The sequence below is a fragment of the Canis aureus genome, chromosome 1 (genome assembly GCF_053574225.1).
Source record: "Canis aureus isolate CA01 chromosome 1, VMU_Caureus_v.1.0, whole genome shotgun sequence".
In the NCBI taxonomy this organism is placed as follows: domain Eukaryota; kingdom Metazoa; phylum Chordata; class Mammalia; order Carnivora; family Canidae; genus Canis; species Canis aureus.
In genome coordinates, this window is record NC_135611.1 from 21,518,309 (window position 1) to 21,545,010 (window position 26,702).

Sequence of the window (26,702 nt, forward strand, 5' to 3'; positions counted from 1 at the left end):
CGCCCAGAGGTGAGAACATACATAGAAAGTCTGGGAGGATAGGGGTAAAGCAGCTGAACCACAGCAAATTTCTGAAATGCATTAGTGACTTCAGGGCGGTGGTGCTGCAACAGTGTCTTACAAACCAGCCAGCCTGTCCTCACTGCAAGGGCGGAGTGAGGGGAAGGAATGTTCCAGGTGGAAAGAGGTGTGAGGAGGCCAACAGGCTCCTTCTAGTCAAGGTTATGAAGGACGATGGAAGTGGTTACGCAGGTAGAAAGGCTGCCACCCTGGGAGAGAAGCTGTTACATACATTGGGTCTAGAGTAAAACAATGTAGAACAAACTGGGAGGGTAAAAAGCAAAGAAACTTTTGTTCAAAAAAGGAACATGATCTTAGCCACAGATGAAAATAAGAAGAAAAAATACAGAGAAATAGGAAGGGAATAATTTCAAGTATCAAGGGGGAAAGATGGAACAATATAAACCTCAATATATGGCTCAGGTTTAAGCCCAGGTTTGCATCAGTCATTTTAAGATTAAGTATCACAACCCAAGAGGACATATAATCATGATAAAACATCCAATCAATAAATGGGATAGAAAGATACAGTCTTTCACACCTGAAGAAACTTGCTGCTCAGAAATTATCAATTTTATTGGCTTTTTGCTGTCTTTTCATAATACTTGCCTTTTGGCACGTTCACTTCTCGATAGCACTTCCACCAAACAGTTTTTGAGACACAGTGAACTTTGGAACAGGAAGGATGAAACAAAAATTCAAATCTATGAGTGATTCCATGTGTTTGAAACTTAAGGGGGAATATCTTTCATGATGTTTCTTTAAAAAATATTTTTGTAGAATTGTATATAATGTTACCCTAAACATTAAACAGAATACCAAAAAAAAAATCCACATTTATAACTTTAAATAAGAAATAACAAAACTAGAGAGACATATAACCCAAACAAACCCAAGATAGTGTTCCTCGATTTGGTCAGAAATCTCCATATGAAGCTGGAATGTGCCAACACAGAAATACTGAAAGTAAAGTTCCTAGGACAATAATATACAGTTGAGTTTTAAGTCTTCATAGACTTATTACACTTTTATCCCAAAAAAATTTTGGAATTAGGATTGTTAAATTTTTTTCATACTCAGCTAAAAATCTGAAATCTTATTAAAATTCTTTTTCTAACACTTTTAAATATACCTAAAAGTAATGGATTGATAAAAATTTATATTCCCACTCCAATTTTTAAAACCTGTAATTGTTCTGTCTGCTTTTAATTTACAGCTCAGCAGTCTCATACAGTTGTCACCCTTTTACCTCTGGATAACTCACACTAAAAAATACTTAAATATTTAACATGTAACTAATTCTTTGGAGAATTTCATGATCATTTATCATTTAGATTGTTCTTAGTTGACTCTCCTATACATTTCTTTTTTAAAAAAGTTGGAATTAATCATTTTAATAAAGTTAATTCCCTTTTAAGGTAAATGACTAGGCTTCCATATTTAACACAACAGGAAAAATACTCCTTTAAGTATAATCAAGTTTCTTAGAATATTAGTTATAAATATAAAAATTTAGGTGGCTTATCTTATTTAGCATTGGAGACATTTTCTTGGAAATGACAGCACTAACCAAATCCATGAACAGCCTGACAGTCAGTATAGCATAATCCTTCAGAAATGCTTTTCAGGCGTACTAAATACTAGGTCTGATCAACATATATGCAAATAGAAGTTAATTATCTGATGTAGTCACCTTCCCTGTCTTCTACAGAATTTGTCTAAGGGTGGATCTGGCAAGGCCTGGAAGGAATATGATCAACTAAGATCCACCTCATATTCACCCACTTAAAATCTGCATTTTTAACAGCCAGCCATACTTTCATCATCCGAGTAACACCATGTTCGATTACATGCAAACTGTGTTTTGAAGTAGAAGGCAATAATCAGAAAATAAAATGTTAGTGGCAAAAATACCTCCACAGAGTAAACAAAACTTAATGGCAAGTGACTCTCAAACTGGGTAAAAACAACTGTATAGTGGGAATTCTGACTCACTGGCCAAGAAAAAATAACAGAGTTCACTCTATACAGTTTTTGACATCTAAGTTTATAGCAAAAGTCTTAAATAATGCTTTCAATTTGGGGGGAAAAAATTCTTCAACACAATGTACTTAGAAATTCCTATTTGACAGTAAAGCTACCTAGCAAAGATGCTATAATTTGGGCAGTGTTAATTTGTACTGTTTGTATGCATACAATTTTTTTCATTTCATCGGGCTTTTTAAACATGCGTTATGATTTAATTCCTAGTTTCGTTGACAAAGATGCTTTCTTGCTTATTAGATGTTTAATCGGTAGAAAATGTAAAATTACAGAACTCTGCTCAGTTCCAGCTAGAGACAAACTTTACAGATTGCTTTAAGAAAGTTCAGCTCTTACAAAACAGCTCTGTAATACAGTTGCTTTTGGATTTTACATTCATTTTAAGTTTACTTAAAAAATTGCATAAAGAGATTAGGCACTGATCTCGTAACTTTTACTAGTTGGAGCTAACCCCAAAACTAAAATGTGGGAAATAATATAGTATCAAAATATTAAATTCTCAAATATACTCCCCAAAAATGTTTTATAAACTGACCAGTAGTATCAAAATTATCTTACATAGATTCAAAATCAAAGCATTAATTAAGTAAGGTTTTCTCTTGGATTTCACAACATAAAACATATCTTTTAGCTCTGCACCACCCCATTCTTATTTGCAAAAACTATATTAAGTATTTATAAAAATTAAGAGTAACATACTTCCACATGCATAAGATACACCATAACAATTTTGATACTCCTTTAACCTACTTAAAAGTAGATGCTAATTGTATAAAAAGGTCTACTTAAGAGATTTTGGACAGAAACCAGGAAGAGTTGCTCAATAATCCAGAACCAGATGATAAAATGATGAAGATGCTCAAGATTAAGTCCACATACGCTTCAATAACAGACATCATCCATCTCTGAATATTGGATATGTGCTGGCCTGAAAACCAAAGTCCGACTGCAGGACACAGTGTGGGTCCTTCCAGTTCACATTCTGGTATTTTGGCATAAAATGAAGATAGGTCACAAAACCTATGTATGTTTTCAAGTTTGTTTTTTTTAAAAATATATAATACTTGAACCAATCACAGAATAATATATGGCTTATAATTTATCAGTTTAAGCACTAGGAAAAAAAATACATCTTTGTTCTGTGGTGACTATTTATTGGTTGGACTGTTTTATTTTCCTCTTCACATTTTCGGTGACTGTTTCCCACTGGTATCATCAACCAGGTCTCGCAGGCGAGATAAATGGTGCAAAGCCCTTCATTAAAAAGTATAAAACACATTATAAAGCAATATTAAGGACTGAACAGACAATGCAGACAGCAACAAATGGTGATTATATTGTTTAACTTTAAAAGTAGTACAGAAATGAATATAAAATTAGTATCAAACATTTATAATTTTTCTTTATAAAACTTTGAGATTTAAATAACTGAGGGCTAAAATAATTCATTTAATTAAACATTTACTTTAAAAAATATACTTTTGACAGGTAAGAGGTTTTTCTTTGAAAGTTTGCCAAAAAGTTTAATGATAGGTTTTATTTGTATAACACTTAACATTTTTTTCATGTCATTTTCACAACAGCTCTGTGAAATTATACCTTTTTCTTTTGGAATACTGTTTATATCATTTAACAAAGTATTTTCATTAAGATGTATATTCAGGATAGCTAAAATTTAAAAAAAGCACTGAAGAATCAGTTACAGTTGAGGAAAACTCATTTTTATTGAGCATGAGGGGAAACAAATGACAATTATGTGGTACTATACCAACAACCTGGTTTTTTTCTCTAAAACAAAACTAAGATTATAGGTCAGGTCTCAATGAAGAAAACTTAATTATCCCCAAACAAACCATTAGAAAAGTGAAGGCCCTTAGCTTTCCAGTCTTCCTCTAAAAATATTCTTCCTTTTTCCTCTCACCTACCATTCATTCAGATCCTTAAGGACCTGATTTATCAGAAAATCTGTTAATCAACCATTTTTCAGATGTCTGATAAATGAGACCAACAAAAACAAATAATATTAACAATTATGATGTACAGTCATCTGTTAGTAATTTCTAAGTTGAGTTGAAAGGTGGCTGGGATCCCTGGGTGGCTGAGCGGTTTAGCGTCTGCCTTTGGCCCAGGGCATGATCCTGGAGTCCTGAGATCGAGTTCTGCGTCGGGCTCCCTGCATGGAGCCTGCTTCTCCCTCTGCCTAGGTCTCTGCCTGTCTCTCACGAATAAATAAAATCTTTAAAAATTAAAATAAAAAGGTGGTAACTACAATACCCTCTTCTACAGTCTCTAAGGGAGGTTTGGTAAATGTATTTTAAATAAGATGAATCTTCCACTTTACCCAGGATATACAGATGCAAGAAACTAGTACTGTTATTTATTGCATTATATCTGTTTCCCTGTACTCTACTTCTTGGACACTTTTACTCAAATGTATTAAGAAACTGGATTTTGCCACCTTTTTGGCAACTCTAGTTAATTTTTGAGATGGTCATCTTCATTAGATTACAATAACTTACCCAAAGTTACTATGCAATCAGAGATTATCATTTCTATATCCTATAGTACTTTTTATCTAAAAAAATATTTTCTTTCTCGAGACACACATTTATGAGAAAGAATATAATTTGTGAATATACTTTGGACTCAGATCTATATTTTTCTTTTTAGGCTTATTATTTATAGCAACCTATGAATTCAAAACAAAGGGGCACATGGCTGGCTTGGTCAGTGGAACATGAGACCCTTGATTTCAGGGTTGTGAGTTCAAGCCCCACACTGGGTGAATCTTAAAAAAGGGGGAAAAGGGGAGAGGGAGAGGAGAGGCAAGGGGAAGGGAGGAAGGAAAAAGCAAGGGGCAAACAGCTAGAGTCTTATCTCAATGTTTACAACTCTGAGGGCCAGAGATCCATGGATTTAGAGGGATTATGAAATTGGATGGGGGGGGGGGGGAATTCCTCATCTCTATTTTCACTAAATGCTATCTGTAATTAGCATTTCTTTCCATTATGAATGCAAGCAACAGACCAAAATCTGTGACCTCATATGACATAGAAATCCGAGATATTTTCAATCACATTGTGGTCATTGCATAGATCTCAAAATATCTTTTATATTTATCACTTCAAAATTACAACAGTTACATATAATAGTTAGAAAACTAAATTATTAACCCCATTGCTAGAACATACGTAGTCTTTCTGCCAACAGTCCAAAACTTCTGACATATGACATAAATGCCTACAGTCCAAAAGTTCATATGACATATTAGACAACTTTGAGCCTTGCTGTTCATCCACCAAACAGCAAAGTGTCACTGGTGACTGAGACACTGAAGCTTTCCAATACCTCGTCCCCTTCTCTGTTTGCTGATCAGTATGTGAAAGGTAAATAAAAGACCACAGGATGGTTTAACACTTTTATTTAAATTATCTAAGAGGTCTTCATTCTAATATGTTTTTACAAAATAAATTTTAATTTACCTTTTAAATGTCCTATTTTATTTAAAGATTTTATTTATTAATTTGTTCAGAGAGAGAACACAAACAGAGGGAGAGGTAAAGGGAGGCAGACTCCCCACTGAGCAGGGAGCCTCACTCTGGGGCTTGATCCAGGATCCCGAGATCATGACCTGAGCTGAAAGCAGATACTCACTGACTGAGTCACCCAGGCGCCTCTTAAATGTCTTATTTAAATGGATTAGTAAAGAAGCACATATTACTAATTAGAAATTCATTCTGATATTTTCATAACTATAACTCAATATAACTAGTTTCCTTTCTAGTCCTATTTTATGTCTTTAAGAGCCAACATTAGGGAAAAATAAGAACGATGGTAAGGAAAAAGAGGGGTGTAGTATGATGGGAATGAATAAAAAACCTAAGTAGAAATGTGAACTCTTCAGTCTCTGTACCTCGGCTACACAATCAGCTAGCAGTTCCTTTCATTTAACCTTTATCCGCCTTGCTAAGAATAGGACAATCTACTTAGAGAAGAGGCTATCAAAAGTGATTTGCTATTATGTGTAGGGACAAGCACAGGATAAAATTATAGAAGGAAATCATTCTTGAGTTTCTTTTCTATAAAGTAAAAAAGCAAGCTAATGGGGAAAATATCAATTTAAGAATTATGTTACATACAACGCTGAACAATCCACCTTAAAAACTAAAATAAAAAAAAACTTCGTCTTATTGTAAGAATGTATCTATCAATGAACATTAGAATAAATAGAAATCCATTCACAGAAATTCAATAATGGATTGAGTAAATGAGGCAACTTAACTATATTTTATCTTACTGATATTCTGTGCCAAACCTCCTATTAGTATGGCTATACTGGCTGTTGTTAAATACTGTTTACTGGCCTATATTCAGCCTCGTACCCAGCAACAACTCAGCAAACTGCCGACCATTCCCTTGGTCTTAGTAAAGAACATCAGAATAAAAGAAAAATCTTTGCTCAAGGATGTTTTACAAATCTGAGAGGTAATTCTATCTCTAGTATAGAACAAAGACCAGAAAATTTAGCAAGAGAACTGAGAAACAGGACTTTCCAGCTATCATTAAGTCTGCACAGCATGGCCTTTAATACTAAGAACTATAAAATCTTACACATTCATTTCCAAATTAGAATTCCAATATATTCCAAAGCCAATACAAATTACTTTTGGATGATTCATGATTTTGCAATCATCTCCTGCTGCTCACCTTTATAGCATATGAGCAATATAAATATACTATTGCTCATTCTTCAAAGTCTGGGTAGAGTGACTGGTGGCTTACATGACAGATAAGATTCTAGAAAAAGCCCCTGCTCAAAAACTAGTTTTTCATTTGCTAAGATGGCAAATTATTCTTATGGAGGTTTCAGTTAGTAAGTTTTTATTGAGTTCCTAATATGTAAATGCATAAGAAAAGCTAAGAATTCTAGGGATACAAAACAATTACAGTTTAGGTTCCTACTAAAAGCAAAATCCTTAATTAATTATTTATTTATTTATGATAGTCACACAGAGAGAGAGAGAGAGAGAGAGAGAGAGGCAGAGACATAGGCAGAGGGAGAAGCAGGCTCCATGCACCGGGAGCCCGACGTGGGATTCGATCCTGGGTCTCCAGGATCATGCCCTGGGCCAAAGGCAGGCGCTAAACCGCTGCGCCACCCAGGGATCCCCTAAAAGCAAAATCCCTCTGGAAAAAAAACCCCACATTTTAAGCTACTCAATCATTTACACTTCAGGTTCAGGTCCAGTGAAAGTGGTAATTCTAATGGAAGAACACAAGAAAACTGAGTGGCAAACAGAGTAAATAGAACCTATACTGTAAGAGCTTAGCATTTACTAAGGCTAATGAAAGACATTTTAAAACTGGTTAGCAATCAAACTGTTAAAAACAAAAATTGTTATTTGAGAGGTGGGGAAGATACAATAGGACTTTCATCCTAGGAAAAGTCATTAAACCACCCAAAATACAATCTGCAACTTTTTTTTTTTTTAAAGATTTACTTATTCATGAGAGACACAGAGAAAGAGGCAGAGACACAGGCAGAGAGACAAGCAGGCTCCATGTGGGGAGCCCAACGTGGAACTTGAACCCAGGTCTCCAGGATTAAGCCCTGGGCTGAAGGTGGTGCTAAACTGCTGAGCCACCCGGGCTGCCCAATCTGCAACCTTTGAAAAAAATGTTTATTTTGAATTATGAAAAGACCATAAACCTAACCAGAACAATTTGAATTTCAAATTGTCCTTAAAATCTACAGATTATGGGCAGCCCAGGTGGCTCAGTGGTTTAGCGCCACCTTCGGCCTGGGGTGTGGTCCTGGAGACCCGGGATCAAGTCCCACTCCCACGTCGGGCTCCCTGCGTGGAGCCTGCTTCTCCCTCTGCCTGTGTCTGTTCCTCTCTCTCTCTGTGTGTCTCTCATGAATAAGTAAATCTTTAAGAAAATAAAAATAAAAAAATAAAAAATATCTATGTTATAAATAATGAAAACATATACTAACATACTTCTAAAAGTTTAAACTTACTTCCTAACAGTATAAATGCCTTACTGATAATACTTCTGAAATGTAAGTAAAAGCCAAATTAAGATTGCCCCAGCTAATCCAACAAAATCAACAGCTAAAATCCATCTAACAAAACATAAATCTTACTCTCTCTGAAAATTGCATTCTATATGTAAGCAAGATTATTATCTAAGCTAGAAAAAAGCTGGTACTACTAAAAAAATTTAGGTATTAGTAAAAGCACCTACAATTAGTATCAATTTTTGTGCTCATTTAACTACTTATGACGCAGTATTCATCTTCACCAAGAAAAACATCTTCCAGGCTACATACTTTAACATAGAAAACTACATTTAAGTCTGTGACCCACATTCAAAATTAATGTTCTTAAGAGGGGCACCTGGGTGGCTCAGTTGGCTAACCATCTGCCTTCAGCTCAGGTCATGATCCCAGGGTCCCAGGATCAAGCCTGGCACTGGACTCCTATTCAGCAGGGAATCTGCTTCTCTTTCCCCCCTCTAACTCTCCTCCCCCACTGCTTGTACTCTCTTGTAATCTCTCTCAAGTAAGTAGATAAAATCTTAAAAAAAAAAAATTTTTTTTTTTAATTAAAAAAATGCTTTTAAGGTACATGATAAGCTTGAGGTCATCTACTTTAAATTTCAAAGCATAATGAAGTCTTTATCCTAGATAATCAATTGAGGCCCTTGCATCAGTCTAAATAGATAATGCACCACTATCATTAATAAGAAGAGTGTTAGGAACACAGGCTTTAAAATCAGACTATCTATCTGATCTGAATCCTACCTCTACCTCTTACCAGCTATGTGACCATGGACAAGGTACTTTGATACTTGATCTTTATTACCTAATTAAAAAATAATAATAGTACTTAACTTCATAGAGTTGTAAAGATCACATGAATTACATTCAAAAGCACTAAGAACACTGACACCTGGTAAGTGTTCAATAAATGTTAGTTATTATCATTATTCACTGACTCCTAGATAGGGACACTATATCCAAGTACTATGGCAAGCTATAAAGAAAGAGGTATTACTTCTACCCAGAAAATTATAAGTAGAGGGGGAAAAATCATACATACATATATTTTTAAACTATGGAAACAAAAAAATATGTGTGTGCGTGTGTGTATACACACACATACGCATACATATCATGGCAATTAGAGTCCTAAGTTTACATGTCTAGTGTTTCACTTTTCCACCACTTCCTGAGAAAACCAAATCCTCAGCAAATTCTGAAAGGACAAAAAGATAATGTGTAGCCCCACTTATAGCCAAGTGAAATGATGTTACTAAAGTAAAAAATTTCAATCTTAGCATGTCTTAAAGTTCAGTATTCCATCTTCTGAGGGTACTGCATATTCACACAACCAAACCCATAAATAAAGACCATTTCCTCTGCCAACACCATGACCATAGGAAATATATGTATTAGTCTCCATATTTTTACTTAAGATAATGTAACTAAGGAAAAAGGTTGATCAACACCCTTACAGTATTTAGACCTATCTTTATATCCAGAACATTATGTCCACTTGAGGTTTCTGTGGAGATATGTCAAACAATGACACATTTATGATTACTGTATTTATTCAAGGAAATACATAAAAACATATTTCATGAACAAGTTGTTCTTCCATGATATCTATACCGATATTATCCCAAATTTAGTCAGAAATGAGAACTCTTTTAAGCCACTCACATCCATTATACTTAGGTGTCTAAGGTTATCTCATTAGGTTCTAAGAACATTTTAATAGGAAATAGTACAACAGGAAACTTCAGGATTAAACAATATGTTCCATGAAGCTTAAATATACCAAGTATATCTACTCTTAGAACTATTTAAATCCTCCTATAATCTTCTGATTTCAAAAGAATGGCTAAAATGGATTTGTATCCATAGATATTCAGAAATTAGTAGAGAATACTTACTTTTGAAGTGACCTAGTAATAGGAACCATACTTTCCTTCAACTGCAATTTAGAGAAATTGTCTTCTGAAACCTATTATTCAAAACACCAAATATAACAAGATATTGAAAGTATTAAATAACTATAAAATTAAAATCCTATTTAATATGTGAATAATAAGAATAAAAAACATTGTCTGCATTTCCAAGGAAGTAAGTCTAGCAAATAATTTTCAGTAAAGTATTAAATATTTTTTTTATTCTAGGGGTGCCTGGGTGGCTCAGTTGGTTAAACATTTGTTTTTAGCTCAGGTCATAATCCCAGGGTCCTGGGATTAACCCCTACATCAGGCTCCTGGCTTACCCCCTTGGCTTATGTTCTGTTATCTCTCTCAAATAAAGTCTTTAAAAATATATATATTTCTCTTTATTCTAAAAATCTAACTACTGCTTAGGTTCATCTTTTTTTTTTCTTTCTTTTTTTTTTTTTAATTTTATTTATTTATTCATGAAAGACACACAAAGACAGGCAGAGACATAGGCAAAGGGAGAAGCAGACTCCCTGCAGGGAACTCGATGCAGTACTTGATCCCTGGACCGGGGATCACGCCCTGAGCCAAAGCAGATGCTCAACTGCTAGGCTACTCAGGCGTCCCTAGATTCATCTTTCACATATGCTTCTAAATATATGTCCAATATAAATAAAACCTTGACTTGAAATTATAACTGTAAGAACAAGATTATGTCTCAACAAGGTCTGAAAAAGGATGGGATACACTCTGTATGTTAATATAATAATCATTAAAATGTATAGAGAAAAATTAAGAAATAAATTCAGAGTGTGACAGTTCCCAAGAGCTGATCCATTTATTGGTAATTAAAACTGAATTTCATAAAGCTCTACTGAATAAGAGTAACCAAATGACAATAAAAATATTTATTATTTACCAGCTATTAAGTTTTTATCTGGTGCCAAGTACTATGATAGTACTTCATATAGTTTATCTCAATTTATCTTCTCAACTTCATTTTACAGAAGAGGAAGCTGGAACTCAAGAGGTTAAGTGATTTGTACAAATACTGTACTTGCTAATTAAGTAGCAAAATTAGAATTCACAATCAGATTTGGGAGAATATAAATTCTCTGTAAACAGTATACTATTATGAAGAAAATTCAATCCCTACAGAACAGCAGCCCAATGCACAATGCGATTTCTAACTTCCTAGGAAATACACCAAAAAAACGATGTTTTTAAAAAAATTTTTTTTTTTTTTTAAGATTTTATTTATTTATTCCTGACAGACACAGAGAAAGAGAGGCAGAGACACAGGCAGAGGGAGAAGCAGGCTCCCTCCGGGGAGCCCGATGCAGGGCTCCATCCCGGGACTCCAGGGACACGTCCTGAGCCAGAGGCAGATGCTCAACCACTGAGCCACCCGGGTGTTCCTCCAATGGTTTTAAAATAAAAATTTACATCAACTATAAGTACCAAACTAAGTAGCAAAACGAAATTTCAAGAAGACAAAGGTTATGTGGAGAAGTCTAAGGTTGAAAAGATTTTCCAGGCATCTCCAAACATAAATGCAAAAAGTCGGATTTATACAGATAATTTTGTAGGGCATTAAAAAACAACACCTACAATTCTTTCATACTACAGTTGTAACACTATTGTATCTACATAAGATGTTGTATTTACAACCATAAACTAAATAGAACAATCCATTCAGGGATACACACAACTGCAGAAATCTAATAGTATTAAATCTGGATAAGTTACCTTCTGAAAAAATAACAATAGTACAACTCTACAATATGTTATGTGGCATGCTTATTAACATAAAACTAAAAGTCAAGCCGAAAAAGATCTAGGAAGAAATCTTATATCTACATAGATCTCAAGTCACATTCCCAGATTTCAATTCATAAATCAAGTTTGTACTTACTTGATTAATCTCTTCTCTCAGTTCTGCTGTTTTATTCTGATTAAAACTTTCCTGTACTGCTTGAAGATTAAATAACATTTGTTTTAAGGCTTCAACAGGACCATGATGTTTCCCTCCAGAAAGGGTACAACTCTGAGGTTAAAACAGATGAATCATTAACCAAGCAATTCACGGAGGAAAAAGTTACACACATACACACACACACATATATATATATATATATATATTAAAGAGTAATAACCCTTCAGTATTTTTAATTTTTATTTATTGAGAGACATGGAGAGAGAGAGAGAGAGAGAGAGGCAGAGACACAGGCAGAGGGAGAAGCAGGCTCCATGCTGGGAGCCTGATGCGGGACTCGATCCCGGAACCCCAGGATCAGGCCCTGGGCTGAAGGCGGCATTAAACCACGGAGCCACCCGGGCTGCCCTAGTCTCCGCTCTTTTCAATGAACAGTACAGTACATCTTCACATTTGCAATGCATTCACTTAGACATTTAAAATCATAGATTTTTAGAGCTAAAAAGTCCTCAGGGCTCAGGTAGGCTGACATTTTCTTTTTGGGTATGTAAATGAAGCTGGTTATCAGCTGAACAATGACTAGAATTTCAAATATAGCATTCTCTAAATGCAGTATGTTTTCACAGAGAATGCTAGTTTTTCACCTATTCATTGGCCACACATTCCTTGCTACCTAAAAAATACTCATACTTTAATTATCACTGATCTTATCTGTGTCCAAGAAGGGCACTACATAAGAGAATCTATAAGGGATATTTTAAAACTTCTTTTCTAAAGTCTTCTTACCAACCTATTATTTTTACATCTTCCAAATGAGTGCTGTATCCTGATAACTATCCACATAGTGGCAAAAAAGCCACACAACAGATTTCAGCATAGACAATATAATATACATAGTATTTAAACTTTAAGCTGTTGACAAGCACAAAAAATATTAGAAATAGGCTCTCATTGGTGAAGAGATTCAAAGTTAAGCACACTCTCCACAGTTACATGAATAGAGTATAAGAAATGGGATGTAGAAATGTAAAATGGTGCAGCAGCTATGGAAAATAGTATGGCAATTCCTCAAAAAATTAAACAGAATTACCACATGATCCCCTTCTGGTTATATACCTAGAAAAAGTAAAAACTGAGACTCAAACAGATTATTGTACACTCATATTTATAATAGTATTATTCACAATAGCCAAAAGGCAGAACCAGCCCAAGTATCCATCACAGATGAATGGGTAAACAAAACATGGTACAAACAATGAAGTATTATTCAGTCTAAGGAAGGAAGGAAATTTTGACATATGATACGACATGGATGTACCTCAAGACATCAGGCAAAGCAAAATAAGCCAGTCACAAAAGGAAAAATATTGCAAGATTCTTCCTGTATGATACTATTGATTGAACTGTGCTCCTAACCACCATAAAAAATTCATGTTGAAGCCCTAACCTCAAAAGCAGCTCTATTTGGAGAAAGGACTGTGAGGTAACTAAGGTTAAATGAGGTCATGTGGGTGGGGCCCTAACACTACAGGATTAGTGTCCTTCTGATAAGAGACACCCGAGAACTCAAAAGGCCATGTGAGGACACTGTGAGAAGGCAGCTATCTGTAAGCAAGGAAGAGAGCCTTCAACAGGAACAGAACCAGCCAGTACCTTGATCTTAGATTCCTCAGCCTTCAGAATTATGAGAAATAAATTTCTATTGTTTAAGCCACCGAGCCTATGGTATGTTTTTTACCATAGTAGACCAAAACACATAAGGTTTCTAGAGTAGTCAAATTCAGAGACAGAAAATAGAATGGTGCTAGCCAGACGTGGGCAGAACGGGAATGGCGTGTTAGTACTGAATAGGTAGTTTCAGTTGGGGAACATGAAAAAGTTCTAGAAATAGATAGTGGTGATGGCTGTACAACAATGTGAAGGATGTGAAGGTACTTACTGCATAGAACTGTATATTTAAAAATGGTTAAAAGAACAAGTATTATGTTGTATATATTTCACCAAATTTTGTAAAATTTGGTGAAATAGCCAAATTAATCAATTAGCCTCAGGCACCTGGGTGGCTCAGTTGGTTGACCATCTGACTCTTGGTTTTGGCCTCTGGGTCGTAGGATCAAGCTCCGAGTTGGGAAGTCTGCTTGGGATTCTCTTTTTTCCCTCTTCCTCTGCCCCATCCTCCCCCAACCAAATAAAAATAAATACATTAAAAAAAAAAAAAAGATCCAATTAGCCTTATACTCCTGACTCTAACCCTTGCAGACAGCACCTGAAGCATTATCTCTAAATTACCTCCATCCAGCCACTGACTTAGAAGAATTTCTAGTCACCTGATGCCAACCATAAGGGCTACAAAAGCCTGCTTCTGGAGTGAATTTTTCTTTCCCTTTTTTTTTTCTTTTTTAAAGAGTTATTTATTTATTCATGAGAGAGACAAATGAGAGGCAGAGACATAGGCAGAGGGAGAAGCAGGCTCCATCCATGCAGGAAGCCCGATGTGGGGCCCAATTCCGGATCCCAGGATCACACTGAATCAAAGGCAGATGCTCAACCGCTGAGCCACCCAGGAGTGAATTTTTCATGCATAGTAGTGATCAGAGTTCCAAAAAAGAAAACTAAAAAAGAAAAAGATTATATGAACTGTCTGGGCCATTCACTAATGAATTTTTAATAAATGTTGGTATGTCTGAATGTCTGATAGAATTTGTCCTGAGACTCATCACTGAAACCTGGTAGTGAATGTCTTGGAGTGTATCTTTTTGTATAGCTATCTCAGAACTACAATAATGTTTCACATATTAAAAAAGCAAATAATTTAAACCAAATAGAATGTGGTTTAAGCCCAATATATACCATAAAAGTGAACCACCTCACAGTATTAAAATTGAACAACATGACCACAACCACAACTGAAGGGGTTGGGAAGAAAATAATTAACCAAAGTAACTTTTGAAAGCAGTACTTTGGATATTTTAAGGCCAAGATCAAAAGAATTATATATAAATAATATGATATCGGTAGTAAATTTGTTTCTTACAGGCATATGGAGTAACATTTGTCAAACTATGTATATGCTAAAATAAACAAACAGTTAAGGGATTATGGGTAGTAGTAGGGATTCTCACCAGTGGAAAGAAGATACAAATAAGGAACAGGAAAGGCTAAAACAAACCCTGTAGGACTGGAGTGGAGTCAGAGGTATCAGTATGAACTCATGATTTTATACACACGTATAAAATATACATATATACAGATATGTGTGGATTAGTAAACACACATGTTTCCTAGATCTGCCTGATGAGAAAGTCTAGTAGCAATAAGCATAACTAGTGGCTGGATCTTAGTTTCTAGATGGCTCCACAGAGAAGTGCTCAAAAAAAAGATGAGGATATGTCAAAGGGACACAGGGACCACCTGAAGGAACTCCTTATGGCCTAAACTGTAACAATTTGAGCAAGGAAATAACAATATTGTATTAAAAACTTAGAATCTAAATATAGAATCTATGAGTCCCTACCAATATAAATAATTTAATTTATAAATAAATGGGGAGAAGGAACAGTTCTTCATTCTATAAGAACTTCAATTAATGTAAAAGAAAAGAAAATCCACCAATGGATGGTAACATTGGTGACTGAAATTTTGAGATTATTTGCAGTGTCAAAGTATCTCCCCATATTTATTAATGACAAGAGGAAACTGTAATTTAGTAAAGAGACAGCCAGTAGACACCAAGTGTTCAAGGTTAACATCACAAGTATTAACACGTTATAACTTCATATATTATTACATTAACATACTGTTATGGACTGAATGTTTGTGTTCCCCTAAAATTCTTATGTTGAAGACTAATCCCAATGTGATGGTATCTGAAGAAAGGACTTTTGTGAGGTAATTAGGTCACAAGGGTGGAGGCCTTCTGAATGCAATCAGTGCCCTCATAAGAGACATAGGAGAGCTTGCTTCCTCCCTGTTCTCTGCCATGGGAGATCATATGGAGAAGATGGCCATCTGCAAACTAGAAAGCAGGACCTCACCAGACACCTTGATCTTGGACTCCTCAGCCTCCAGAACTGTGAGAGATAAATGTCTGTTGTTTAAGCAACCAGGTCTGTTGCATATTTATTGCAGTATAGTGTATTTTATACAGTAGCCCGACTAAGACACATACAATAAATCAATGATATCAATATATCGTGAACCTTTGGTTATGATGAACTGAAAAGGGCATAGCATGATCTGTTGCATTCTTGTCAAAAGCATAACCTCACTCTAATCATGAGAAAACCCAAATTAAGGAACTATACAAAACCAACTGACCAGTACTCTTACACAGTGTCAAGGTCATGACAGATAAGGAAAGACTGAAGAATTGTCACAGACTAAAGTAGATTAAAGAGACATGACAACTAAACACAATGTTGGATCTTGGAACAGGACATTGGTAGAAAAACTAGTCAAATTAGTGTAAGGTAGCAGAATTGTACCTACGTTAATCCTTGTTACTGGTCATTATACTATGGTATATGATAATATTAGGGAATCTGAAAAAAGGTGACAAGAACTTTCTACACATCTTTAAAAATTATTAAAAACAAAACAAAACAAAAACACCCTGGTAATGAGATTATGTATGTCTTGGCAGGGGAAAAGGGACCAGCTGGTTAATCTTTTACACTCATCCATCTCAACTTAAAAGAACTTCCCCAAATTTGTTCCTCTACCAGTTTTCTTTAATTAAATTAATTTCTTTCTTTAATTAAATTTGTTCCTCACCCAATCTTTTAGCTCCTTGACTCAAGTATCTCGGATTCATTCTTTGAATTCTATCTCCATCCTACTAGGTCTACCTTCAAAATACATGCCAAGTCTACTCGTTTCTGACTACCTCCAATGTACCCACCCTAAGCCAATCCTATCCAGAAAGATGACAAAAGTTTCCTAATTGGGTTCCCTGCTCCTTCACCAGTTCTAAGTCTATGCTCCCTCCATATAGCTGTCATTTTATAGTTTAAAATGTAGATCTGATTGTTTCATTCTTCCACTCAAAACCCTCCAGTGGCTTCTCATCTCACCTAAATATAACATAAAATCTTCATTCTATCACTTTTAAGACCCTACATGATCCATCTGGTTCCTGGTTACCTCTCCATCTTACTTTTTTTTTTTTTTTTTTTTTTCCCATCTTACCTCTTATCATCCTTTTCCTTGTTCATTCTGATTGAGCTACCCTACATTCTTTTGAACATGCCAAATGTAATTCTGCCTTGGGGTTTCTGCACTATTACCTCTAAATGTAAAGTTATTTCCCCATGTATATTTGGTTTATTCACTCATTTTAGGTTTTTGCTCAAATATCACCTCATTAGATAGGTCATTCCTAACTACCCTAACTAAAATTATACCTCATTTTTCTATCTCAACTAATTTTTCTTCACACTTGCAGTACTCCCTTATATATCACATACTATTTTTTTTACTTTGTCTAATTGGAATAAAAAATCCAAGGATTTCCTCCCTCTTATTTACTAGTAGAAATACAATTCTTAAAAAAGTGTTTAGTACTCAAATATTTGCCGAAGAAATATTTGATAATTAAGCTTTACTTACTCAATATCTGTAATAGTACCTTACACAAAGTTTTAAGGTCAAACATTCTGACAGCCGCTACTTTCTCTAATAAATTTCACAGGAGGAATTTATTTTATTCAATTTTGCAGCTAATTGCTGAGTGTTCAACCTCTCAAATCTTCCACATTTTAAGACCTCAAAAGAATGATCTAGTATTTAACAGCCATGGCTATATTTCTATATTAAATGATACACAATTTCTTATATGTACATATAAACTCTTATACTTTACTTTAGGGTTACTGCAAGCACATATGCTGATTTTGCAAAACTGGATGATAATTTTTCAATTTTAAATTATAGAAATTTATAATTTTCTAAAGTTAGAAACACAACTCTCAATAATCAACCATTGTATGGGAAAATAGAACATACTCTATAATGATATGCTTTGTACACTACCCCAAAAAACAAAACAAAACAAAACACGATAATTTAAGCTCTCTGTAGAGTTCAATCCCAGGTCCCTCTATTTAAGAATACTTAAAACAAAATCATCAATAATTCTAGGAGCAACGGTTTTATGCAATTGTGTTGAACAAAAGGGAATTTGTGTTTGTTTGTTTGTTTTAAAGATTTTATTTATTCATGAGAGACACAGAGAGAAAGAGAGGCAGAGACATAGGCAGAGGGAGAAGCAGGCTCCATGCAGGGAGCCCGATGTGGGACTCGATCCCGAGTCTCCAGGATCAGGCCCTGGACTGAAGGCAGATGCTAAACCGCTGAGCCACCCAAGCTGCCCCAAAAGGGAATTTGAAGCATTTTTTTGTTTCAACATCTTAGAAATTGAAATCTGTATATTAGTCATAAATCCTTTTTAAGAAGTTAAAAAAGTCCTCTTTTAATAAGTTTAAAAGATTTAACTTCACCCACCTGATTATCATTATTTAAAAAATCTTCAAGGAACCCGTTAGCACACTTTGCTTGTGAAGTTTGTTGAGGACTATCATCAGAGTTAACAGGAACAGGAGATTTGCTAAATAGGATTTAAGGATACAAGATAGTAATCAAGTTCCCAATTTGTAAAAATTAGTGTATAATTGAATGCTTATCATTTAAACACAAACAGTCACCAAGAAACAATCATTATAGATATGATTCATATTGATTTTGCTTGGTAATTCCTTCGTCTTCTCCCTAAACTGATACCAGAATCTAACCCTCCCTATCTCCTTGTTTCTCCTTTAAAGCTTTAAGAAAAAACTGTGAATAAAGTAAAAACATCAGTCTTAAATGAAACAAATAAGCCTTCAACTATAGGGTACACTCCAAAAGCTTGTTTTAAATAAGCAGTACATTTTTCCAAATTAACACAGTTACCTATTTATAATAAAACCCCCCACAAATATAGGAGTTTCTATTCGAATAGCAGTTACGTGCTCTTCCATGTCAAAGCAATAGGACTTGCCCTTCAGAACTGGTATTAACATAGATGACAGATTACAGTGGAAAAAGATCGATTTTCAAATTAAAATTCCTGAGTTCAAATCCCAATCCCATGCACTATGTGACTATATATAACTTATTTATCTAAATTTCAGTTTTACATTTGTGGTCCACTTATCTCGCAGAAGTACTATATAAAGTAACTCTATGTACCTGGAACATATAATAGATGCTCAACAAATATTAGTTCTTGATGTTTCAAGGGATAGCAGAACAAAGGGCAAACCCAGCAAAAGTCAGAATTTTCCCCAAACGAATTCTATTAGTCACAGAGAACACACAAACTCATTCTCTTATTTATATATCAACATAAAATGTATTTCTAACCCAAGTTACTCAGATATCGAAGAATCTTTCTATAACATTTAAATGTCACAATTCTGAATTTTTCTTAATAATTAACACTAGTTCATTATTGACTCATTTGATTTGTAACTTACTATGAGCTTTTCTTGCTCCCAAGTAGTCTTTTCGCCCATTCTTTACCAAAGGAGTTTGCACATCCATCCGCTACCATCAAAAAGCATTTATTGGATTACTAAAGAGGAGTGTGGGGTACAAGGGGATTCATTATACTATTCTTCTACTTTTGTATTTCTTTGAAATGTTCCATTATAAAAATGTCAAACAAAAAAGTAATTATCTGATTGTGTTCTACCTTCTAGTATACTACCTTGAGTACTTCCTAGTCAATTTTTATTTTGATGATAGATTATCAATAAGTTGTCAACATCACATGGAACTTGTCAGATCTATTCCTTCTTCTCACAATCTATCATTCATTTTATGTACAAACATATCCACCACAATATGAATTCAATCTTCCAGACGTCAACTTCTATATACAAGGTCCTGGGCCAAACCAATGATTGTAATAATAATTATACAAGCGTAAATTATATATCTAATTACATAACACACTAGATGCATTCAAAAATTTTACTCTTAAACACTTCTTATACTACTTGCTCACTCATTTTGGTTGCAAGTGAAAGCAAAGCATTACAGTTACGGTACTTTACAAAGACCAACTGACCAGAAAATAAGAAATTAGAAAAAAAGTTTAAGAATTAATAAAAAAAAAAAGAATTAAGTGAATAAAGATACTATCAAACCAACAATTGAAAAATGAAGCTAAATATAGAAAAAATATTCTGGATAATCATCATCACTGTTAATAATTATGAGAGCTCATCAGAAGTCAAAAATTGTCCTAAGTACCTTATATATATTTTCTAATCAAACGAATCCTCAAAGCAACCCCAAGTAGAAGAACTTATTATAAGGTCTTATACAAGGTAGAAGTAACTTGTACAAAGTAGAATCTGTTCAAAACAGTAGTAATTTGTAAAACAGCAGAAGTGTAACTTGTATAAGGTGTCAGCAAAGAACTCACAGAGCTGGGACTCTAAACCAGAACTATAGTCAGCGTCCACATTCAGAAAAATAAGATGTTCAACTGAGAAGTGATCAAGAATAGATCCAGAGGGGAATCCCTGGCTGGCTCAGTGGTTAGTGCCTGCCTTTGGCCCAGGGCATGATCCTGGAGTCCCGGGATTGAGTCCCGCATCAGGGTCCTTATATGGAGCCTGCTTCTCCCTCTGCCTGTGTCTCTGCCTTTCTCTCTGTGTCTCTCTCATGAATAAATAAAATATTAAAAAAAAAAATGGATCCAGAAATTAACAGATTCTGTCTATAACAGACTACAAGAGAACCAAAGTTTAGCCAACAGAAGATGAGAAATTACCTGAGCCTAAGGCAGGATATAGGGTCACCAAGAATGCACTGCTGATGAGTTCAGACATAATAATATCACTAAGAAAAAAAGCTTTCCTACCTAAGCTCAATTCTTACTCCATACTCATATTCAAAGGTATTTAGGTAAACAGTGTTTAAATTATTCTTGGAAACTGTATCACAAAAGGCTAAACACACAAATGAAAACAATCTTAGAAACTACAAAAATTTATACCACACCAAAAAACACACCACCGTTTAAGGAAAATGACAACTAAGGGAAAGTAAAATGTAAAGAACTGGATAATTGCATAGCTCTATATATGGAGAGAATATAGAGGGAGAAAAAAACTTACAGTAAAAAGAAAATAACAAGAATTTCACAACACTCCTCAATCTGCAAAATAGTTGGTTTTGGCTATGATTCCTCGTATTAAACATAAATCAATATTTTACAATTCAACACAAGAAACGTAAAAAAAAAAAAAAAAAAACAAAGGTTATACAATGTGCCTAAGGTTATGAAACAGTACACCATCTTGTGGTAACAACTGAAAAATGCAATTTAAAGAAACAAAAAGCAATGTTCTGTACAATTAACATGTCATTATCATGGTTAATTATCATTGAGTTACTTAAAAAATAAATCAACTGTTCACATGACATTTTTCATTTGGAAAACTAAGAGTTTTTCCATTGTAACTTACGTACAAAGTAACAGGAATATTTTCCCATGATCTTTCTGCTTCAAGTTTATCTAACGAACAAGGACTATCATCCTTTTTTGTAGACTTCGGTAACTCTTCACTACAATGCTCTAGATTTCTCTTGGCCTTCAGGATAAGCAATTCAATCTTGTCACCTAATGTAAAAGATTGAATTAAGAAAAAAAATAAATGCAAAGCACAGCAAAATCTCAAAGGCAACAAATAAGAATTCAGATAATTTGGAATACATACATAACTGTAACAACTTTTTTAGAACATTTCAAAGAAGGGGGAGAAAAGACATTTCCTAGGCACAAAATGCTACATAAATGAAGACTGTAAGTGTTCAAAAGATTTATCATCTGATCACTATATCAAGAATATAACATAAAAGCTCCTAGATGAGGGGCACCTGGGTGACTTAGTTGGTTAGGTTCTGCCTTTGGCTCAAGTCATGATCCCAGGGTTCTGGGACTGAGCCCAGTGTTGGGCTCTCTGCTCAGCTCAGCAGGAAGCCTGCTTTTCCCTCTCCCTCTTCCCGCTGCTCCCCGTTTGTGCTATCAAATAAATCAAATCTCAAAAAAAATTAAAAAAAAAAAAAAAAAAAAAAAAAAAAGCATCTCCTAGACATGAAGTCAAATTTACAGCAGTTTGGTTCTTAAAAACAAAACAATTACCACTGAAGGGCTTTTTGGTTGGTCCTGGGAGAACTGGATTCTCACACTGACAGTGGCTATGTTCAGAATCACATTTACATTCATTAATTAATCCTTTATCATCACTCAAGGAATCTGAAATGTTTGAGGGTTCAAAAGAATATTCAAAACAATCTAATTTATTCATAAGTCGAGAAGTTCTTTGTGCCTGGTAACTATGCCTAGGGGAACACTGTTCTTCTTTAAATATTTTAGAAATCCTTTGACTCTTTGTATCAGGTAGCAAGTCTTGATGATGGAGCCAGACTGGGTATGTGAAGTCAGGTAGACTAGTTATTCCTGAAACATTAAGGTCAGATTTCTGGCTAGTGAGCCATCTTGGGTAATTCTTTTCACAACTGTGTTCTGCACTGTCCTTGAAAGACAATTTCTTGGAAAACGATAAAGATGGTTCTGAAATGCATTTATTAGTCTTATTCACAAGTTTTGGGTTTTTTAGCCTACCACGATGCCTTCCATTTATATTTGTATATATAACAGGAGTAATTACGTTATCCTTGCACAAAGGAGTGGAAGGTTCTTGAAAATTTTGTTTCTTTTCAGTATCCCATGAACTCAGTCTTCCAATGCACTTCTTGTTTTTCTTGCTAATTCGGTGACTTAATCCAATGTTAGTGAAAGAAAATGATCCATCCGCTGGAAGTTTTAATAGATCATCAGTTGTTAGGCTAATGGAGTCTATGTCATTAATAGTCTTTCTTCTACAAAATAAGGATGAAGAGCTTTTTTTGGGATCAAGATTTTCAAAAGCTGAAAAACAAAGCATAATTCTGCTTATTTTCCTATATCACACTCCTATAACAATACTTAATAATATTCAACAGTAGATAGAATGAAGAATTTAAGAATCATTTCTGCTGCTTTCCCTTATCTTCATTAAAGCTTTGATTAAAAGTATAAAAGGTATAGGTTGATGGAATACAATGCTTTTTTTCTCACATCTAATTTGTTTTAAGTTCTAGACTTTTGTCTCCAAATTTTCCTGTGTTCTTTATTGCTTCTTCAACTTTTTAAATCCAGACATACCTGATGCACAAATACATTCACATTAATATTGGTCACTCAACACTGGCTGCAACATAGGAGAAAAATATGCTATTAAACTAGGTGGAAAAATAATCTGCCTACTAACCCTGCAACAACACTAACACTGAGAGAACAGCCATTCTAACACTCTTCTGGAATATACTGTCCACATACTTCTAAGAGTGGAATGCAAATTTTTTCCATACTAGGGCCATCCTGTAAGTACTCAGTAAAGTGTTAACTAGGTCATCAACAAATATAGTCTCCGAACTGGTCTCTGTGAAAGCCTTATCAAGGAGAAACTCTTAACACAGTATAGTACTGTCCCACAGAATACACATCAGGAAGACTGACAGGGTCTTATTCTGTCAACTGGGATTGACTAAGCATGAATTCAGAAAGACTGAGCTCTGTATAGTTACCAAGCTGGTTAATGAAACCTAGAACCACCAAGTCAATGCTCTTTCCATTATGCTATGATAAAATGGCTTAAGGGTTTAGGATCAACCACTTGCTACTATCAGTTACATTCATCAGCTTCCCCTCCAAGGTCACAAGAAGATGTTAGCTGAAAATTCCTGAGAACCAGAGAATTACAGAATCATTTAAGAAAAGTATCCAGACCTCAATATTATGAAAGTTTTTTTTTTTTTTTACCCCGAAGGAAGAAAAAAAGTTATCTAGTTTTTCAAGGCTACAATACATCCCTCAAATGCTTTAAATCAGTGGAAAACACACACAATTAACAGCATACCATGGTTTGCTTTATAAATACAGTTGGAGAATTCTGGCACATGAGCAGAACATCTACCAGCATTAACCTTTCCCGTGCTTGCACCAGGATACATTTGGTGGCTTGAATCAAAATCATCAATGTAGGCCTGCAGAGCCTGAGATGCAGAACTATACAGTTTATTCTTATACTGAAAAGAGCCATCAGAGTTAGAGGAATTACTACCACTCAGGCTGCAACTTGCTAACAGAGAAGATACTGAAGATTCTTGAGAACAAACTCTGTGTTTTGGAATTGATTTTGCCATGGCTTCTTCAAAATGGGTTATTTCTATTCATTTCTCTTAAAAACTGTAACAGAAAAACAAAAGGTTAAGATTCCATTAAAAGGAGTAATAGTCTTATAAAGAAAAATTACTAAATACGTAAATCTTTTATAATATACTTTAAAGAATAAAATTCATTTCTATTATCCTTTTTAGGCAATGCACATTATACATTTTCTATTATTGTAATTATTGTGAATTCCTTCATCACTGATTTAGAAATAGTTATTGAGTACCTGTTATGTGCCTAGAATTTTATATACATAATTATCTGAGAATAGTACCAAGGGAAGAGTAATCATTATTTTTAAGTCCTAAAAACTACTGATGTACAGTCTTTTCTTATGGGGACATATTTTATGACATCACAATACCTAACATTCTCCTATACAGAATATTTTTCAATTCATAGCCTACCATCATGCATTACAGATAGCAGGTGCTCAATAAATTTTTAAAGCCATCAAACGAGGTGTTGGAAACAACACAGAAGAATATCTACCTTCAATGCTGTAAATGCCAATATGTAACTTTAGCCAACCCTTCCTCCCCCCATCCAGGGAAAACTTGACAAGATAATTTACAGTACTTATTACAAAGAGATAAACTACCAAGTTTATTGAGCCAGCAACATGTTCTTTCCCCAAAACAACACTGTTAATCATTTTCTCACCTTCATTGATGGCAATGCCCTTACTATTTTTTCACTTATGTTAGATTCACCCTACCTCTCTTTTAAAAGAGACATAGTTTGGAAATTGACAACATATTCATCTTACTGTTTTCCATTACTAAAATTGAGAGAATTCCTGTCTACCTTAATATGGTAATAGGCTCTATGTTTGAAAAACTAAAAAAAATCACAGAATGAACAGGCACTACTTCAGTACTTTGAAAAAAATCAAATCAGTGGAAATGGATCTTCTGTACTAAAAAAAACTGACGTCTAGGACTTAGTACACCCTACAATGTTACAAAGATAATACGTTTACCTTTGGGCTGTAAAATTTTGGGAATGTTTAAGTTATAACAACGTTTAATGTAATCTCAGTGACTATTAAGTTTGATGCCAAAATACTGAAAGTTTTCCACTTGAAAACGGAGTAAAACCTCGTCCTGCCTTAGCCTCGGAGCATGCACCTGCCCTTGCAGGACAGGTGACAGCAGCAGCAGCAGCCCAGAAGGTAGCGCTCACCCGGCCTGACTTCCCCCCGACGCCCTGATGTGGCGCTCCCTCTAAAGGACCGCGAGACAGTCAGCCCTGCCCTTTCGTGACCCCTCTCCCTAACGCCGTTTAGATTTTCTGGAGTAAATACTGGTTGACCAAACATTTTTTCCCCTTATTCCAACACGGCACAGGCCACCAATGCATTCCAAAAACAGAAACAAACCTCTGAAAGATAAAACTGTTGGATTCCGGATCTTAGCAAGCGGCTGAGGGCAATGTATTTTCGTTCACAGGAGGCAAAAAACGGAAATCCGCAATTGGATTTTTCTGTTGCTGTTGAAAGCTTCCAAACAGACCAAAGTACAATGACTAGTCTAAGGAAACCCTGTGCGGGCGCCTGGGGGGCTCTGGGGTCGAGCACCTCCCTTCGGCCCAGGGCGTGACCCCGGGTCGTCGGGCCCCCTGCATGGAGCCTGCTTCTCCCTCTGCCTCTCTGTGTGTATCTCTCATGAATGAATAAATAAAATCGTAAAAAAAAAAACAAAAACAAAAAACCAACCCCCTACGCGCAGCATCGCCTCTCGGACAATCGCCAGGGGGCCCCAGGCCTTCCCCCGCGGGACCCTGTGGAGGTACCGCCAACGTTATGTTCCCATTTCTTCCGCAAACACGTCCGTTCGCGTCTCCAGAGGGAAATCATCACTCCGGACGAATAAAATGTTAAACGGAGAGGAAAAAAAAAAAAATTTGCACTTACCTTTGACCAAAAACGGAACGTTCGGCACCAGAGGAGCGGGCGGAGCCCGCGGGGACTGAACGGCAGCTGCGCGGGTACGTGTCGCGGCCCGACATCTGCTTTCCCACAGCAAGAGGCCGCGGCTGACCAGGCCGGAAAGAGCGCCCCCCCCGCGGCCTCCGTCACCGAGGGCACCCCGCCCCCCCCCCGGGATGGCCCCCGCCCCCGCCGCCCTGACGGAAACTCCAAACCTGAGGGCCCCCGCTCCCGCGCCGAGCTCACCGTTTTCCTTCTCCACAGCGGATAAAAGCGCACCGGTCCGCGACTCCCACCGCAGCCCGCGCCTGCCCCCGGACGGCGCACGCGACCACGCCCCGCCGCCCCCGCCGCCGCGGCCCCCCGGGACCCCCGGGACCCCCGCGCTCGCAGCCGGCGCCGCCGTCACAGCGGAGCGACGCCCGCGCTCGCGTTCA

The 26,702-nt window shown here is 35.9% G+C and overlaps 1 protein-coding gene across 14 annotated transcripts; it reads right to left on the reverse strand.

Moving 5' to 3' along the window:
• Window positions 1–607: 607 nt before the first annotated feature.
• On the reverse strand, window positions 608–26,614 carry C1H18orf54 (chromosome 1 C18orf54 homolog). Of its 14 annotated transcripts, none has more exons than XM_077892396.1 (10): window positions 26,512–26,600; window positions 26,251–26,345; window positions 25,717–25,836; window positions 24,022–24,350; window positions 22,203–22,991; window positions 21,530–21,680; window positions 18,509–18,611; window positions 11,987–12,118; window positions 10,066–10,136; window positions 3,803–4,339 (listed from the first exon to the last, which is right to left on the reverse strand). In XM_077892396.1, the coding sequence occupies exons 4-10, from the start codon at window positions 24,305–24,307 to the stop codon at window positions 4,147–4,149; spliced, it is 1,725 nt and encodes a 574-aa protein (XP_077748522.1). In that variant the 5' UTR covers window positions 24,308–24,350; window positions 25,717–25,836; window positions 26,251–26,345; window positions 26,512–26,600; the 3' UTR covers window positions 3,803–4,146. The 14 variants fall into 14 exon arrangements, 11 of the variants coding, with proteins under 11 accessions (XP_077748577.1, XP_077748522.1, XP_077748552.1 ...); XM_077892426.1 differs by lacking the exon at window positions 26,512–26,600 and adding an exon at window positions 26,481–26,499; XM_077892387.1 differs by lacking the exon at window positions 25,717–25,836.
• Window positions 26,615–26,702: the final 88 nt, after the last annotated feature.

Bases quoted from the DNA above. Each gene is read 5' to 3' on its own strand.
- C1H18orf54 (XM_077892436.1), bottom strand. From the start codon at position 24,307: ATGGCAAAATCAATTCCAAAACACAGAGTTTGTTCTCAAGAATCTTCA. The intron at 21,681-22,202 runs GTAATTGTTTTG...CTTTTACATTAG, and splicing joins AACCAAAAAGCCCTTCAGTG to GTGACAAGATTGAATTGCTT. The intron at 10,137-11,986 runs GTAAGTACAAAC...TTTGAATAATAG, and splicing joins TGAGAGAAGAGATTAATCAA to GTTTCAGAAGACAATTTCTC.